Source organism: Pholcus phalangioides, unplaced genomic scaffold (genome assembly GCF_987345545.1).
Source record: "Pholcus phalangioides strain wild (caught in Gottingen) unplaced genomic scaffold, Ppha-v1.0 ptg000042l_1, whole genome shotgun sequence".
Lineage (NCBI taxonomy): Eukaryota > Metazoa > Arthropoda > Arachnida > Araneae > Pholcidae > Pholcus > Pholcus phalangioides.
This window is the reverse complement of record NW_028301628.1, coordinates 38,358,463-38,374,823: the sequence shown is the minus strand read 5'-3', so window position 1 is coordinate 38,374,823 and position 16,361 is coordinate 38,358,463. Positions and strand designations below refer to the sequence as shown.

Below are 16,361 nucleotides of genomic sequence, written 5' to 3'. Positions count from 1 at the left end.
AGGAAGAGTGATCTCCCATCCCAAGAGCTTGTTGATATGGAAAAATTCTAATCTGTCCCGTAAAATACGTGCCGATCTCCTACAGACCTACACAATAAATCGCTTCTCCCTGCACCAGACTAGATCCGCGCCTTAGTAGGTGAAAAGAAAAATCACTTTGTGTGATCGGGGACCTATATGTTCTTAAGGCTCACTTACTCTCAAAAGTTGTAACTAGATCTCACTAACTATCGTGGAATTAGTGAGATCTCCCCCCCCCCCCCGCACTTGAAGCCTTGGGTCGTGCCCGGATAGGCACGCCCATGCCCATACGTTAAGATGACATTGGTCAGAGGATTCCAATATTTGCTCAAAGTAGAGGCGCTTACACATGAAGAAAACATTGGGGGGGGGGGCTGAAAGTTGCTGGTTGTCAAGTGCGTATGCAAGCAAGAGCAGGTGCATCAATTATATTGTTCTTTTTGAAATTATTGGGGGGGTTAGCCCCCTTACAAAATTTATTGCGAGGGAGGAGCTCACGTGCCTCTGCCACTAAGTTCCTGTGGCTCTAAGTGCGTCAAATTGAGGGGAAAAAATCAATTTTAGAATGAAACGACGCAAATGCGGAGAAACGTAAGTCAACAGCATGAATGTCGGGGTTAAAATATAATTAATATATTTAATTATTCAATGCTTGGCATATTTTTGGCGACAATCGCGATGTCCCGTATTAAATAATCTCAATTTTCTCAAAAAATATGGTCAGATATGCGCAACAGAGGCAGATCAGTCCGAAAAGCGATCAGGGATGAACGATAACTACAGTTGTGGTGACGTACATTTGCTAAAGAGTAATATTTGATTTTTGAGAAATACTGCAACAAATAAGTAGAAAAATTATCTTTTAATGTTTCATTATTCAAAACTAAGTCATTATCTTTTTTAAAAGGACATATTCAAACATGAAAAACTCAAAAAATTCATCAGAATTCCTGAAATTCAGAAGAAAAAAAAAAGAGTATTACACGGTTACGAAAACTTTCGAGAGTTATAACTTCACCTGAATGGAAAGTCCAAGGAATTAAAATCATTAGAAAAACTATTTGAGTTTATTGATTTTAGATTTTGTTCATAAATATGTGAAACTGGAAATTTAAAAAAAACAAAAACCCGCTAAATATTTTTGATTGTATCGTTCGGATGTATATGGATTATTCAAAAAATATATATATATATATATTGGTCATTCACAACGATCTCTTTTTAATGAAAGTTGCTATGGCAGCTTTGCGTAACTGTAATCGTGAGAGCGTGAATTGGTGCTAACTTTTTTTTTCCCCCCCTCCACAAGAAGAAGACGAAGAGAAAAAAATAATAATAATAATTTTACTTTTTTTTTTAGTTTTTTCTTCGATGGTTTATGAAATTTTTTTAGCTTGAGTTGATCACTGATCAAAAAAGTTTTAGTTTTTTTCTGTCGGTGAGTGATCGTTTTTCGTCTTTGAAGAGCCATCGGTGAGAGAGAGAGACACGTTCGTTTCGTTCGAAAAAAATTTCTCCTCCTCCCGTCGTTTTTACTTTACCTACGTGTGTGTTGTTGTTGTTAACTTGTGGTGTGAAAAGAAAATAAAGTGGTATTGTTGGTAAACGAAATGCGTCAAAATTCAAAGCTTGGACATCATTGCTGGACATCTTCGCTTTGTTGAGGGAGACACGAATGACACCGAGGAGTGTTGATCAATCATAGCCGTCGCTGCTGCTGCTTGTTGTGTACAGTGCTATGCTCGAGGCTCCATCTAAGTGAGATCACTATAAAGAGAGATTCTTACAAAAAAAGAGATAAATCGATTTTTTTTTTTTTCGGGATAAATATTATTATTATGGTATCATCTGGGCCATCGAGCTTAAGCATGACCTCGAAAAGTCAAAGTACCCGCGGCCTGAAGCACATCGACCTCGACCAGATATGGGGCGACCTCAAGGAAGGTATCGAACAAGTATACGTGAACAACCCCATACAAACGACGCAGAACATGTCTAAAACCCGTTACATGGAACTATACACCCACGTCTATGACTACTGCACCAGCGTGCACCTCTCCGAGTCGAGGCTGAGTGCCGGGAGCGGTGCGTCCGGCGGCGCGAAGTGCAAGAAGCAACCGCCGCCTGGAGGGGCCCAGTTTGTTGGCCACAGGCTGTACAAGAGGTTGAAGGATTTCCTGAAAGATTACCTGGTCGACCTGCTGAAGAACGGGATCGACTTGATGGACGAGGACGTGCTGAGGTTCTACACGGAGCAGTGGGAGGAGTACCGCTTCTCGAGTAAAGTCCTCAACGGTATTTGTTCCTATCTGAACAGACATTGGGTGAAGCGGGAATGTGATGAGGGTAGGAAAGGGATTTATGAGATCTACCAGCTGGCCCTGGTGTCGTGGCGAGACTTCTTGTTCAAGCCGTTACACAAGCAGGTCACGAGCGCTGTGTTGAAACTGATCGAGAAGGAGAGGAACGGGGAGACCATAAACACACGTCTCGTGAGTGGGGTCATGAATTGTTACGTCGAGTTGGGTCTGAATGAGGACGAGCCGGCCGCGAAGGGCCAGAATCTCTCGGTTTACAAGGAGGCGTTTGAGAACACTTTCCTCAGCGACACGGAGAGGTTCTATACGTCCGAGAGCTCCGAGTTCATCCGTCAGAATCCCGTCACGGAGTACTTGAAGAAAGCCGAACAAAGATTGCTCGAGGAACAGAGGCGGGTGCAGCTGTACCTGCACGAGACGACTCTGGCCGTACTCGCTAAGACGTGCGAAAAGGTCCTCATCGAAAAACATTTAGAAATTTTCCACTGTGAGTTTCAGAATCTGTTGAATGACGACAAGAATGAAGATCTTGGCCGGATGTTCCAGTTGGTGTCTCGGACGTCTGAGGGTCTCGGCGAGTTACGGACTAGATTAGAAAGCCACATCCACTCTCAAGGATTATCTGCCATTGAGAAATGCGGCGAGACTGCCCTGAATGACCCAAAAGCCTATGTGAATACTATACTAGATGTGCATAGGAAGTACAACGCTCTTGTGATGACTGCTTTCAATAATGAGGCTGGATTCGTCGCAGCGTTAGACAAAGCCTGCGGGAAGTTCATCAACAACAACGCTGTCACGAGGATGGCAAATGCGTCAAGCAAGTCTCCAGAGCTGCTGGCCAAGTACTGTGACCTCCTGCTGAAGAAGAGCTCGAAGAACCCCGAAGATACCGAACTAGACGAAACGCTAAATCAAGTCATGATTGTGTTCAAGTATATTGAGGACAAGGACGTGTTTCAGAAGTTCTACAGCAAAATGTTAGCTAAGCGACTTGTCCAACACATGTCAGCCAGCGACGATGCAGAAGCTAGTATGATCTCAAAGTTGAAGCTGGCATGCGGTTTCGAATACACGTCCAAGCTGCAGCGCATGTTTCAAGACATAGGTGTGAGCAAAGATCTGAACGAGCAGTTCAGGAAGCACCTGATCAATTCCAACGAGCCCCTGGATCTAGACTTCAGCATCCAGGTCCTAAGCTCAGGCTCCTGGCCGTTCCAACAGTCGCTGTCGTTTGCCCTCCCGCAGGAGCTGGAGCGCAGCGTCCAGCGCTTCACCACCTTCTACAGCAGCCAGCATAGCGGTCGCAAGCTGCACTGGCTTTACAACATGTCCAAGGGCGAGCTGGTGACCAACTGTTTCAGGAGCAAGTACTCGCTCCAGGCATCAACCTTCCAGATGGCGATACTGCTGCAGTACAACACGGGCGACAGCTTCACCGTCGCCCAGCTGCAGGAGAGCACCCAGCTCAAGAATGACATCCTCGTTCAGATCATCCAGATCCTGCTGAAGTCGAAGCTGCTGTCTAGTGAGGACGACGAGAACAGCCTGCAGCCGTCGTCCGTCGTGTCGCTCTGCCTCGGCTACAAGAACAAGAAGTTCCGGGTGAACATCAACGTGCCCATGAAGACGGAGATGAAGGTCGAGCAGGAGACCACCCACAAGCACATAGAGGAAGACCGCAAGCTTCTGATCCAGGCTGCCATCGTCAGGATCATGAAGATGCGAAAGATCCTGAAGCACCAGCAGCTGCTGCTGGAGGTCTTGAACCAGTTGTCGTCTCGCTTCAAGCCCCGGGTGCCTATCATCAAGAAGTGTATAGACATCTTAATAGAAAAAGAATACCTAGAACGTACCGACAGAGACACCTACAGCTACCTAGCATAACAGTATTTCGTTAGTTTCTATCTCTCTCTTCTATCTCTGCTTTTGTGATTCCCCCCCCCCCCACTCCTCGACATCTACCGTTATTATTATTATTTGCATAATTTCTATTTTAAAAATGTCTAATAAACTTGATCGCTAATGATCGAAACGGTCTGTGTGCCGATTGTTCGAAGAAAAAAATAATGTAACGAGAACAAAAACCCTGGTTGATTTTGGTATTCCGCGATTGTGTTTGTTTTCAGTGCCCTCTATTATGTAATTTTTTTGCCATTTATGATTTGTTTTTTTTTTTAATAATAGTGATAGATTCTCGATAACTTCACGTTTATTATTTTTCCAATAGAAAAGTTTCTCGATAGTGTCTAAAAGAAATGTCTTTAAATATTTCCAAATTAGTTTTATGTGTAGCTAGATTTTTTTTTTTTTAATTTAAGAGAAATTAATGGGAATAAACAAAAAACTGGTTTCTTCTTCTTTGGATGGAAAATTAAAACGGACATTTTGAACGATTTTTCCTTGTACAGTTTGTTAATATTGTGCATAGCATTTTATAACTATTTGGGGGTCGAGAAGAAGAAATGCGTATTGGTTTATCGTGTCGAGCCGTTTTCTCTTTACGTGTAATTTTTTTTATTATTGTTGAGATGGGATTTGAGGGTTTAGAAACAAATGCATATTCTAGAGTGATTTTGAGGGGTTTTTTTTAATTTGCGTTAGTATTGGCTTGAATTTTCTCTTTTTGCCCCCCTTACGAGGATCAAAGGTTTCTTTTCGATATCGATGCTGAATGTGTGTAATATAAAAATGTATTTATAAGAACTTGGGATTATATACATGTGCGTGTGTGTGTGTGTTTAAATACCAAAAGTTTTTTTGTGTGATAGGGATTTTTGACTTGGGTGCTATTTGATGCCGAGATTAACAGCGAGGATATTGCGTTTCTTGTTTGGAATTTTTGCTGGATGGTTTTTTTTCCGAAGTATATAACGACCGTTGTTGGGAAGACTGCGGTAATTAATATCCGCCGTCTTGAAGGAAAGAATTTCAGTGTTGTATCGGCCGAATCTGCTATCCCTTAAATTGCAGTGACACATGATCAACCTTACTGTACATGAGAAAAAAAAATTATTTTGTTCAATAGCGGTCTGTGCGAGTGATTTGAAGTTTGCATGATTTTGAAGTCCGTGCTAAGCGACTGTTGTTGCAGAGTATTAATGGTAACTGAATCCACCCTCTTGTGGGAAAGATTCTAGAGCCTTGTATCTGCCAAATTTGCTGTCCTTGAATCATCAGCAAGCTAGATCAACTTTACTGCACTCAAAAGAAATTGCAGTTTTTTTACCAGTCACCTGTCCATCATTTTTGGAATATGCAAACTTTTCTCACAGTTGCAAAGGTTATTTCTGCCATTCAACGGCTAAAGCATGTTTAACAGATGGCGTTACATCATTATTATCTCTTATTGTGTGTAAGATTATCAGTTGCCATCTGCTGAATGGTTTTTCCTATGCCTGTTTGAAGAGTTTAGGAACTGTTGTTGGGAGCGTATTGATGATAATTAAGTCTGCCCTCCTTTTGGGAAAGATTCGAGCCTTGTAATTGGTTAACTTGCTATCCTTGAATTGTTTCAACCTCAAAAATGACTGATAGTAGTCGTTTCACCTGTCAATTATCTTTCATTCATTTACTTTGTCTCAGTAATAAGAACTTTTTTTAACAGTGGAAAAAGGCCATAATTTCTTTCTTTTAAGTAAAAACGTTCAAAACATGTTAAATACACCTCACAATATTGTTATTCAGGACTTGACAAATCCCATGCATCAGGTCGCCATGGCCCCTATAAAATATGTATTGGCACCTAAAATTTTACACACATTATTGTTGAATTTAAGTTTAAGGCCATGTACATAGTGAGGCGACCAAGAGGTACAGTAATTGTATAACAGACTAGGAACAAAAACAACTGTACTGTTTTGTTCTAAGTCTCACATACTCGAGAAGTGAGGCTAAGGAGAGAGAAAGCGTCCATGCACGTGCATGATTTGAACAAACCAGTCTGTGTTTCTTCCTTTTTTCCCCTCTTCTGTGGAGGGATCATCATCACGCCCTTTCCGTTTCAGAACCCTTTGGGTCATTTTCTCTATCCTCTTTTATGATGTATGTGCAGACTATGTATACTCTTCCTAGTCCCAATTCTTGTAAAAATTGTACCTCTTCGCTCCATTATGAGCGCAGCCTAAGAATTACCCAAAAATCTCATATTTCATTGCTACGTATCTTCTAACATAAGGTATATATTAAGTGCCGGAAAAATTTAATCAACTGAATCAACCTTACTGTTCTCAAGTTTTTTTTATCAGATAGCGGTCATTTCACCTATCTTTCTTGTACTTTGTCTCAGAACGTAAGTGGAAAAACATAGTCATTGGCCGTTTAAAAGCAATGTTAAAGAGGTCACATTATATTGTTATTATCTCTTATTGTGCATGATTATCAGTTCTGATGTGGTCATTTTTCATCTGTCTGCTGTAATTTTTTGATAGTTTCCTGCTTTTGCGGCCTTGGCAGGTTTCAGTCATGATTATAATTATTAAAATTATATTCTTAGCCTTAATTTTGAAAAATGTAGATTCTTTCTCGGAAGGAGACTCGGTTTCATCTTTATTATAACCAGGGGCCCGGATGTTGATGACATTTGCATTTTCGCGATATTTTTTCACTTTTTAAATTTTTTGACAATGGAAACGATGGAAAAAATTATACGAATACTGATTGACACTTATAAAAGAAATATGAATTTCTTAAAGACGCTTTTTAGCTTCCTAACCGTAGGCATATACAGGATTTTCTGTGCAGACATTTCCATTTTTTGTTTTTCACTCAAAAACCCTATTCCCTCCCCAGTACATGTCATTTCCCCCTCACATTTGTCAGACCAGGCTAGAACCGGCTCTGTCCCTTCCGGGATGTAAGCCTTTTTACCTGTGTGGGTTGGGTCATGCTGGGGAGAGAGGCCTTCATCCAGCAACAGTGCCCCCCGATCAGATTCTTCACGGGTCTCTTAATAGATTTCTTGTGAAAAAACCAATGACATGAATCATTTCGGGTCCCCCAAGCCTTACCCTTGGACGAGGGGACAATGATGCCAGGGTTCCTAACTGATTCATGAATTATAACTTGTTTATTAGAAAAATTACCTTTGATGAAATCTAAACAGAAAAACTTGTAAAAAAAGATTTACATACGATTACGATGCTGTCAAAACAATTTCTTTCGACATTCGAACGTAACCGGTTTTTTAAGAGGTCTTTTTTTTAATTTTTAGGGTATTTTTTCAAGTTTTTACAACATTTTTCAAGCTATTACAGGGTAACAGCATCCAGGCCTTGATTATTACCGATGCCCGGATGTAGTTGACCCAAAAAGGTAAAATTCCCCAAAAAATACTTCTTTACTGCACACCCAACTCCAGTCATATATCGCCATATGGTAATTTTCAATTAGAGTTGGCTGGGAAATGAAGGTGCCATCTATTGGTGGTCGCCTCAAGCTTGATAGGTAAAGAACTTTTTCTGTGTGATGTTCTTTTGGCTGGATTCAAACCCATGGACCTTGGTTTGGAGGGGTGCTCTCTGTTTGATGATAGGCAGTGTTCATGACTCGAGAAAAGTTGAAGACCCTTTTGTACCATACTCATAACTATATAATGAAAATTCCTCTTTCTCTCAACAACCCATGCAACAGAATTTCTCGAATTCGCTTTCATGTGTTGTTTTGGTCAAGTGTGGCCTCCAGCTTTTGGAATTTTTTACTCCATACTAAATTTACCTGGAATCGATTCCGAGCTTTGACATCTAAAAAAAAAGAAGGTGCAAGTTAGGTGACGCATCATTTTTAGTTCGAAAAAATTTCAGCTTTTTATTAATCCTAAAAAAATACCTTAAAAGTGAAAAACGCAAATGTCATCACCATCGGGAAGGGTTTCAAAAATTTGATGGGCCACTAAACAAATGCCATCCTTGCACACACCTAAAATTCCTGTGTGAGAACACTAAAATTTACGTTGAAACTCATGTTTTTCCAGCAGCGTGATAAAAGGTGACAAAGTTCTAGGAAAGCCTAACAAAATCGGCTCCTAAGAAAATTTGATGTCGAGATATCACTACGTTCAAAAAGTTGGAACTTATTTTGTTGCGGAAGAATGAGTACAGATGGAACTGTTTATTAAGTGCTTCTCCCGTCAAAGTAACTACCCTGTGAAATTATGCATTTTTGCCGTTGTTCATACAAAGATGTAAATGCAGATTGCAAGCCTTTTTTTGTTACATATCCTCCAGTGCCTTCGTCGCTGACCCTCTTCTAAACCTAAAAATTGTTGTTCCTTAAGCAAATTCTTTATCCAGAGAAAAAGGAAAGAGTGACATGTGTTGTGTGCAAAAGATCATGGCGAAGAATAAGCTGATTGTACAAGTATCAAAGATGTTTTGACAGATAATCTGACGCCAGGAGAGCCAGCGCTTTATCGCAATGAAGCACCACTACTTGGCCATCTGGTCGCGAATCATGCAGATGGTTAAGGCCTCACAAACCCCTGGTGTCAGATTACTTGTTGATTCTTCCCATAATTAAATGTTTCGAAACTTTTTGAACGTAGTACTTTTTTTTTTTATTTGTGAATATTGTTATTATTAATTACTATTATTAGTAGCTTTTACTGAGCATCAATGGTAACTAAATCCAGTCCGTGTGCGAAAAATTCCATTTGGGAATTGCTATGTCAAATATTTGATGTACTTCACCACAATTGACGTCTATATCTGCGCTGTAGAGAACTCAAAATTTTGTTAGCTAATGTAATTTAACATTTGCTTCAAAGAGGGCTTGACAAATCCCAGGTTGCCACACTGACTAGAGAATCAATATCAGCGCCTAATGTGATTTGATTGTTAAATTGGGATCTATGTATGACACAAAATTTCTGATTTCATGACGGTGCATATAGAAATGGGGTAACAAGCTTCAGAAAATTCGATAAGAGCATTATATAGGGCTGTTTTTCATGAGCAACAATCGTGTTTGGTGCCAAAATTTTTCTTCGATTTGTCAAGCACTAGCTTCAAGTGTTTTGTCGATTTCTGTTGATTCATAATTTTTTTTTGACACAAGACTTGCCAGAACCATGAAAAGAAAAGCACAGAAAACCTCTTAGTTTCATTATTTTTTTTCACGGTAAACATTTTCCATTGGAAATAGTAAGAAACGGCAAAATCTTTTTTGTGATTAAATAAAAACATACTACGTAGGAATCCTTTTTCTAAGTTTGAATTTCGCTTGTTACCCCTCGAATACCCATTAAACCGCTGATATGCATACAAAGAGTTGCCAGAAATTGTTGGCAAGTGATTAAGGGGGATTGTAGTCACTGCATCTGTCCCGTGATTCATTTGCGGAATATATACATGGTGATCGGAAAGTTTCTTTGCTGGTATGCATGGATTAATATGAAATTTTTTTTTTTTTTAATTGTATTTTTTTTAGCTTGTGCTGAAGATAATTCCGCCACTGCAATATATGCAGCTGATATACTTGCAAAATGTTTGAAAAATACAATGGCAATACCCAAATTTTATTGCGGAATCAGCATTATATGAAAAACCATTTAAATTTAGATGGGTCTTAAAAAATACTGAATAGGCTTTCTTTCTCATGTTCTGACGGAAACTTCACAGTGGCAATTCAAATTCTGCTATGAAATTTTTAGATTTTTTTTTTGAAATTTTACAATCATGATCACTGTGCATTGTAATGGCTGATGTCGCCACAGACCTGCAACAGTGCAATTATTCACTCATTACACTTCATTCATAGTTAGAAAAAAATTGACAGCAGCACTAAACATAAATATTACTCAAACAAACAGGTTCACACATTACGACATGTATAGGGTTACCAGATTCAAAAACTGTGAAAGGAGGACATCTACGTGCACCCTTAATGGCATCACTTTTCCCAATTTCAACAACAGATGGCACCACTATTCTGATCAATAAAACTGGTCGCAATAATTTTTCCCAACTCTAAAACAAAACTGCTGTAAAAAAACAAAATTTCTGGGAATTTTGGTGGCTATTTGTCAATGCGTGTGGGGGGGAAAAACATTTATATGAACAGAGATACATGTTTCAAAGTGGAAAAAAGAAACAAAAGGACGAATTTTCCAAAATGTAGGACGACACTTGAAATGACATAAAAAAGAAGGACGTTTGGTAATCCCCTGCATGAACCAATTCATTAGAAATTTCGTTGGGGGAATGTGTACAAGGTGCATGTACAGTTAAGAGTAGTAGTAGTGGCGGGTATCTTGAATGCATGCTGAAAAAAGGCTGATTCTGCATCAATCCATCACAGCGCTTCAAACCAGCAAAGAAGCTTTTAGACCATGCTGTACAATCATTAAGATGAAAGCGTCACATCTCAGTTATTTAGAATAAACCCTGTTAGATTACCTGGTCTTGAAACTAATTTGGCAGTTGTGTGTGTGCCCAACTTTCTCGATCCGCATCCTTGACGTTGTTTTATCGTTCTCTCAGAACAAAAGGGTAATAAGAAACGTGGTGGCTAAAACTGATCTGCATACCGCAAGACCGAGTGCTAGTTTTATCTGCGAATTATCGGATAAAACAGACAATCCTCTAAAAGTGTTCTTATTCTTAGAGGACTATACAGGGTGCTTTAGAACTCCAGAGTGATGTGACACATCCAAGCAAGCAATCTTCGGCATGTGATATGTGATTGTAATGCAAGCATTGAACTGCTATACGGCCCTATTATTGAACTGTCATAGTGTTGATTTTGCCACTTATTTCTATCGTTAATTGTAGAACAGATGGCTGTTTTCACAAACCAGGGCGAGCTGGCATGTATGGTGATGTGGATGGGAGTGCTCTGGAAGGCCAAAGACTAACAGGTCTTTTTTTTTTTTTCAGACAAAACATGCGAGATCAGGGGAAAAAACCTTTCAGCTGTTGCACTGGTGCCTATGCGAGCTTCTTGTGGTGGCTTTCCCCCCCGGCATGTCTTGTATCCTACATGCTGCTGACAAAGCTCTTTTTGTAGACACTGGTGCCATCTCTCAAAGGTTTTTTGATCTGACATGTATCCTGTTGACAGCCATGGGGCCTGTCCACAGGGCCATGTTAAAATGCATGTCCGCCTCATCCTAATTCATGAAACTAGCTATCCTTGATGCAATCCACAAGAGGGAGACAACTGAAATTACTGAAACTGGCGCATTCAATGACAGTGCACGGCTTATGGTACGACCATGCATTGTAAGATGAGAACTTAGATGTGTTCTATCACTCTTTAAACTTTTGCCTGCAAGTTCTGGATCACCCTGTAAACCAAGAGTTCCCACCTGCTTTAAATGTTACTTCCCCTTCTGAAGCAGCCTTAACTCTGCATGAGATTTCTACCCTTAGTTATTACTATTAGCCTTAATTATTAAATTTGCAAACCCCCCCCCTTTCTCGAAACGACCGCTTTACTAATTGTAAAAATTTGAAGAGCCAAATTTAAACATGTTTGGCTGCATATGAGAATGAACACTTGAATTGAGAATTTCATGTGCGCTTGTCAAATATGGAATGTTTCTTTAGGATTTCAGGCAGTGGGAACCCTGAATTTGACATTGTTTCGCTGAGTTTTTCTTGTATTAATACTTTTTGTATCCACATCAGCTGACGTTATTATATCGTTGAAAGATTTTTTTTAAAATAAGTTACAATCTCTATATTACATATTTGGAAGCGGTACCATGTTATAGAATGGTGGGGGGAAGGATTTGACATGTTTTCGATAACGAATGTAATGCTTGTTATGGACATGAAAAAACAAAAAAAATTGTCAAACCAGCGATTTATTGGACGTTATCAATATTTTTCAATTGTGCAACGAGACAGTTAAATCTGTGATGTATTTCTGTTTACGATACTTGGATATAATGTATTTATTATTGAACGATAGATTCTGATGTATAAAAAAGCTCGGCTGAGAAATTGTTATATCTATCTACCTTGTAAAAATTAACGAAATAGCTTGGGAAAGGATCATGTTTGTAATCAAGCTATTACCGAATTCATCATGTTAAGAAAACTGAGTTGTTTCAACGAATGTCACATGCTTTTACGTGGATTCAAGTTTTTGGGTTTGAAAAAAGAAGATTTAAGGTCGAGACACATGTTACTACTACATGGGTTCGAAATACAAAGCAATTGTAGATGTGTTCAAACATATAAGGGTTAATGAAATGAAAACGGAACAGTTGTTATAATTCGGTTTATTTTTACATTAGTGTGTGTGTGTAGGGGGAAAACTTTTTGTAAAGGTAAAGCGGGAGGCAAGAAAGGCAACCCCCTACTGGGGAATGAACTTGCCCTAGGTAGTCGCATAGAATCACGTGATAAGTACTGGCAGTAGGCAATTGGTTGTTTTTTCATCTGCATCTGTGGTGGAATGTTTGCGAGTAGAGACGAGCAATGTGTGGTGTATTCATTTTCTAGTGGCAGAAGGAGTTGGTGTTCACAAAGTGCATTGGTGAACTCAGGACTGGCACATTCGCTTCCGCAAGGCACAGGAATCTGGGAATGATGATATGCGACCTGGTCACCTTGTCATCACAGACGCTTTGGTGAAAGAACTCCAGATAATCAGCTCAAATAGACCACTCACAGTAAGGGGCGTCAGCAAAGGTGGGAGTGCATTTCTGTTCTGTTCATGCCACCATTACAGAGAAACTCCACTGCAGAAAAGTGAGTGCTCAGTGGAAACGCGTGTGTAAATCCTGCATATGAATCGCTCACAGTGCATGTTCTCCATACCCTGCTTCCAATTGTGATGCATTTCAAGAGCTCAAACTCCTTCGGCCAATTTAAAAATAAAAAACCACGGTGCTCTTCTTTACTCGCAAACATTCCACAGATTCAGATGAAAAAACAACTGATTGTCCGTTGGGCAATACTGTCAATCGACCGCCAACACGGATCACATGATTTCGTGCAACTACCTGGGGAAAGTCCATTCTGCAGTAGGGTTGCCTACCTTACCTCTCGTTTTACCTCTACACAAATTTTTGCCCCTCTCATACAAAAATGAACCAAAAATTACAACTGTCCCGTTTTCATTTGACTCACCCTCATAGTAGCGTCGTGACGAAACAAGTCAGTACTGATGAGGGCTAGTTGAATCTAAGGTTGTGCATTAGGGATAAAAAAAATGGCCCCTTGGCATCTGAAATCTTCAATGTTCTGATGGTTGAAATCATAATTTCCCAAACTTCTTATTCCATCTCCCCCTCCTTCAGAAATTTTTTTCTCTCATTTCCGTCATCACTTAAGCAAACTCATAGGATCCTGTTATACTGTATCTTCTATCGTTCCCCAGACCATTCCATTGCCCACCAGGGGCTGATATTGCCCACTTTAAGAAACACTGGTCTAAATTTTAGTCTTGGAAAAATTCCAAATTTTCAAAATTTATGGACACATGTACGGGTGACCACGTCCAGCGAAAGCCTAGAAAAAATAACTGGCCGGTTTCTCTTACAGGAGGAGGGGGGTGTCCTTCAAGGAAATTTAGCTAGCATCTAATTTTTTTTTGCTATTTGACAAGCCCCGGTGTTTGAATAGCACATTGTTTAAGTATAAGCATTGACATCAAGTAGGGCCTAAAATGAACTGAGCCTCAAGTTATCGAAGACTCATCAATTTCTAAACAGTTTCACTAATTTGGAAGTAATTTCTAAATTTGAATTTTCGAGTGTATATTACATTTTTGTGAAATCAATTTTTTAAATAACTTTCCTTATAGCTTCCGTTACACGTTCCTCAAGTCAGTTCTTGCATAAACAAACATGTGTCGTTGCTATCCATTTTAAACAGCTGCAATTGCATGCTCTATAGTTGAACAATGGTCTGTGTCGTCATTGTGTTTCGGTTACCTTCCCAGACGGAATAACAGTCCATGTTAAGGAAACATATTTTTCTGGATTTTATGCCGAGGTGAACTCAGAAAGAAAAGTCATCTGGTCTTCGCCCAGGCCCTCTTGCATACTGAGCAAGCATCTACACCAGTGATTCCCAGCATGGGTGTTAACACCCCTTGGGGACAATGAAATGTTTCGGGGGGCAGTATAAGGTACGGGTATAACATAGGATCCTATCCATAACCTATCCCAACCTTTTTTGTCCCATCGCAATCCTATGATTGCGATGGGACAAAAAAGGTTGGGAAACTGATCTACACCATATACTCCAGTGGAGACACAACCCTGCCTTCCTTATTTCACACACTGTAGCGTGAGTCGCTGAAGTGGAGGCAGCAGTAGCATCTCTTAACTTCAGAAAATGATCCACTTTATAAGCTTTCAAACAAAAAATTCCCCTTCTTCAACAATAACTTTCATCACATCATCTCTAAAAAATGAAAAAACGACGTTTGCATCGTTGTTCGGCCGAACGCTTCAATTATAGATGTTGTACAATCCTGAGTATAATTAGTACTGTAATAACACCGACGAGCTGTATTGGTTTCTATTTCGGGTTGAGCCGAGAAACACTGCACGGTATAATGTGCCTCTCGATCTTAAAATGAATCTCTTTCTCTTACCAAACAGCCGATTTATGTTGCGGCCAAGCTAAATGTGTATATCTGTGGAGTTATGTAGACGTTGAAGCGATCCTCAGGTCATTACAAAGATGATTTCGAAATCTCTTATAACAAGCATTTTCAATGTATGTACCATTTATATAGATTCACATCAAGCTGCATAAATGATCACAAACTACCTGAAATCGGCCGTATTTGTTTTATACACTCAAGCATATTAATATTGCCCCATTGTAACATTTTGATACGTTAATTGTAAAATATGACATCTTGGCTCTCATTCGGAAAAGTTAAAAATTCATTATGCGCTAATGTATAGCAAAAATTATGAACATTCTTGATAACCAGTCAATTTATTTCGTTCAATAATGTTAAAAATGCTTGCCATGTTGTTCTTTTATGTTTTTCTTTTTTCATTAATGAACAATATCGTGGAAGAATTGTATTGTTTCTGACATTATTAATCGCAGAGCATTTCATAATAACAGAACTTAATTTCAGAGTTAATTTCATTTTGTATATCGCTATCAATTTCCTCGAAGTAGAGAACCTGCACTGTGTTTAACATAACCGCTATTGATATTGCTCAAAATCAAAGAAACATTCTATGGATTTCAGTAAAAATTATTAATGATGCTGCGATTTTAATCGCTGTATTGTTGTGTGTGTGTGTGCATCATGATATTCTCGCTGCGTAATGTTGAACAGGGGAAATTAAATCAACTAAGGCTCGCTGTGTCAATACCTTTTTGTTCGTTTCTCGGCCGTTTTATCTGGAAAAAAAAAAATACTGCTGATAGATTTTTGGCATATATATATATTTTTTATTTTGTTCCCGATACTTTTCTCTCTGGGGATCTACATTTTTTTTTTTTCCATAGGAAGCTTGATTAAATATTTTATATACATATTTCAATTTTTTTTCCTCTCCTTTATGTATACCACAAATTTCATTGTTTGTAACTACTTATGCTTATTATGTGTTGTATTTAAGGATGTGGGAGGTCATACAATAAAAATGTACAGAATGGTATACTCATACTCGTCTTTTTTTTTTTTGCCGTACAATGAGTGTCTCCGAACTACTAAACCATACATGTACCTCGTCCGTATTCCTCTGCAGCACCTCTAACAAATTGGTACATGTTGGAATGTGCATGTAGTGAAACCTGATGTGAAGTTTGTTTCTGTGTAATGCTTGTTATGTGTAGTGCTTTCTTTCTTTCAAACCGAGCACAACTCGGGTTTATAACCATCTATGGGCGATTTACTACCTAGTGAGCTGTGCCGAAGTGTAGGTGTGTGTACCTAACAGTCTGAGTGCATATGTAGTGTTGTTTGATTTTTCAGTGCTGCCATCTATATTTCAGAAGTGAAGTGAGTGATTTGTTATGTTTGAATTAAATTTTTACTGTTGCTCTTTGTGGTGAAACGTTTTAAAGGGGAGATCGGTTTTCGAGCCTTGAAGTT

General features: G+C 39.2%; 1 protein-coding gene across 1 annotated transcript; it reads left to right on the top strand.

The window, feature by feature from the left end:
• The first annotated feature begins 1,274 nt into the window (after window positions 1–1,274).
• On the top strand, window positions 1,275–15,918 carry Cul1 (cullin 1). Its single transcript, XM_089255294.1, has one exon. The coding sequence runs from the start codon at window positions 1,860–1,862 to the stop codon at window positions 4,224–4,226; it is 2,367 nt and encodes a 788-aa protein (XP_089111420.1). The 5' UTR covers window positions 1,275–1,859; the 3' UTR covers window positions 4,227–15,918.
• The last annotated feature ends 443 nt before the right edge of the window (window positions 15,919–16,361 follow it).

Bases quoted from the DNA above. Each gene is read 5' to 3' on its own strand.
- Cul1 (XM_089255294.1), top strand. From the start codon at position 1,860: ATGGTATCATCTGGGCCATCGAGCTTAAGCATGACCTCGAAAAGTCAA.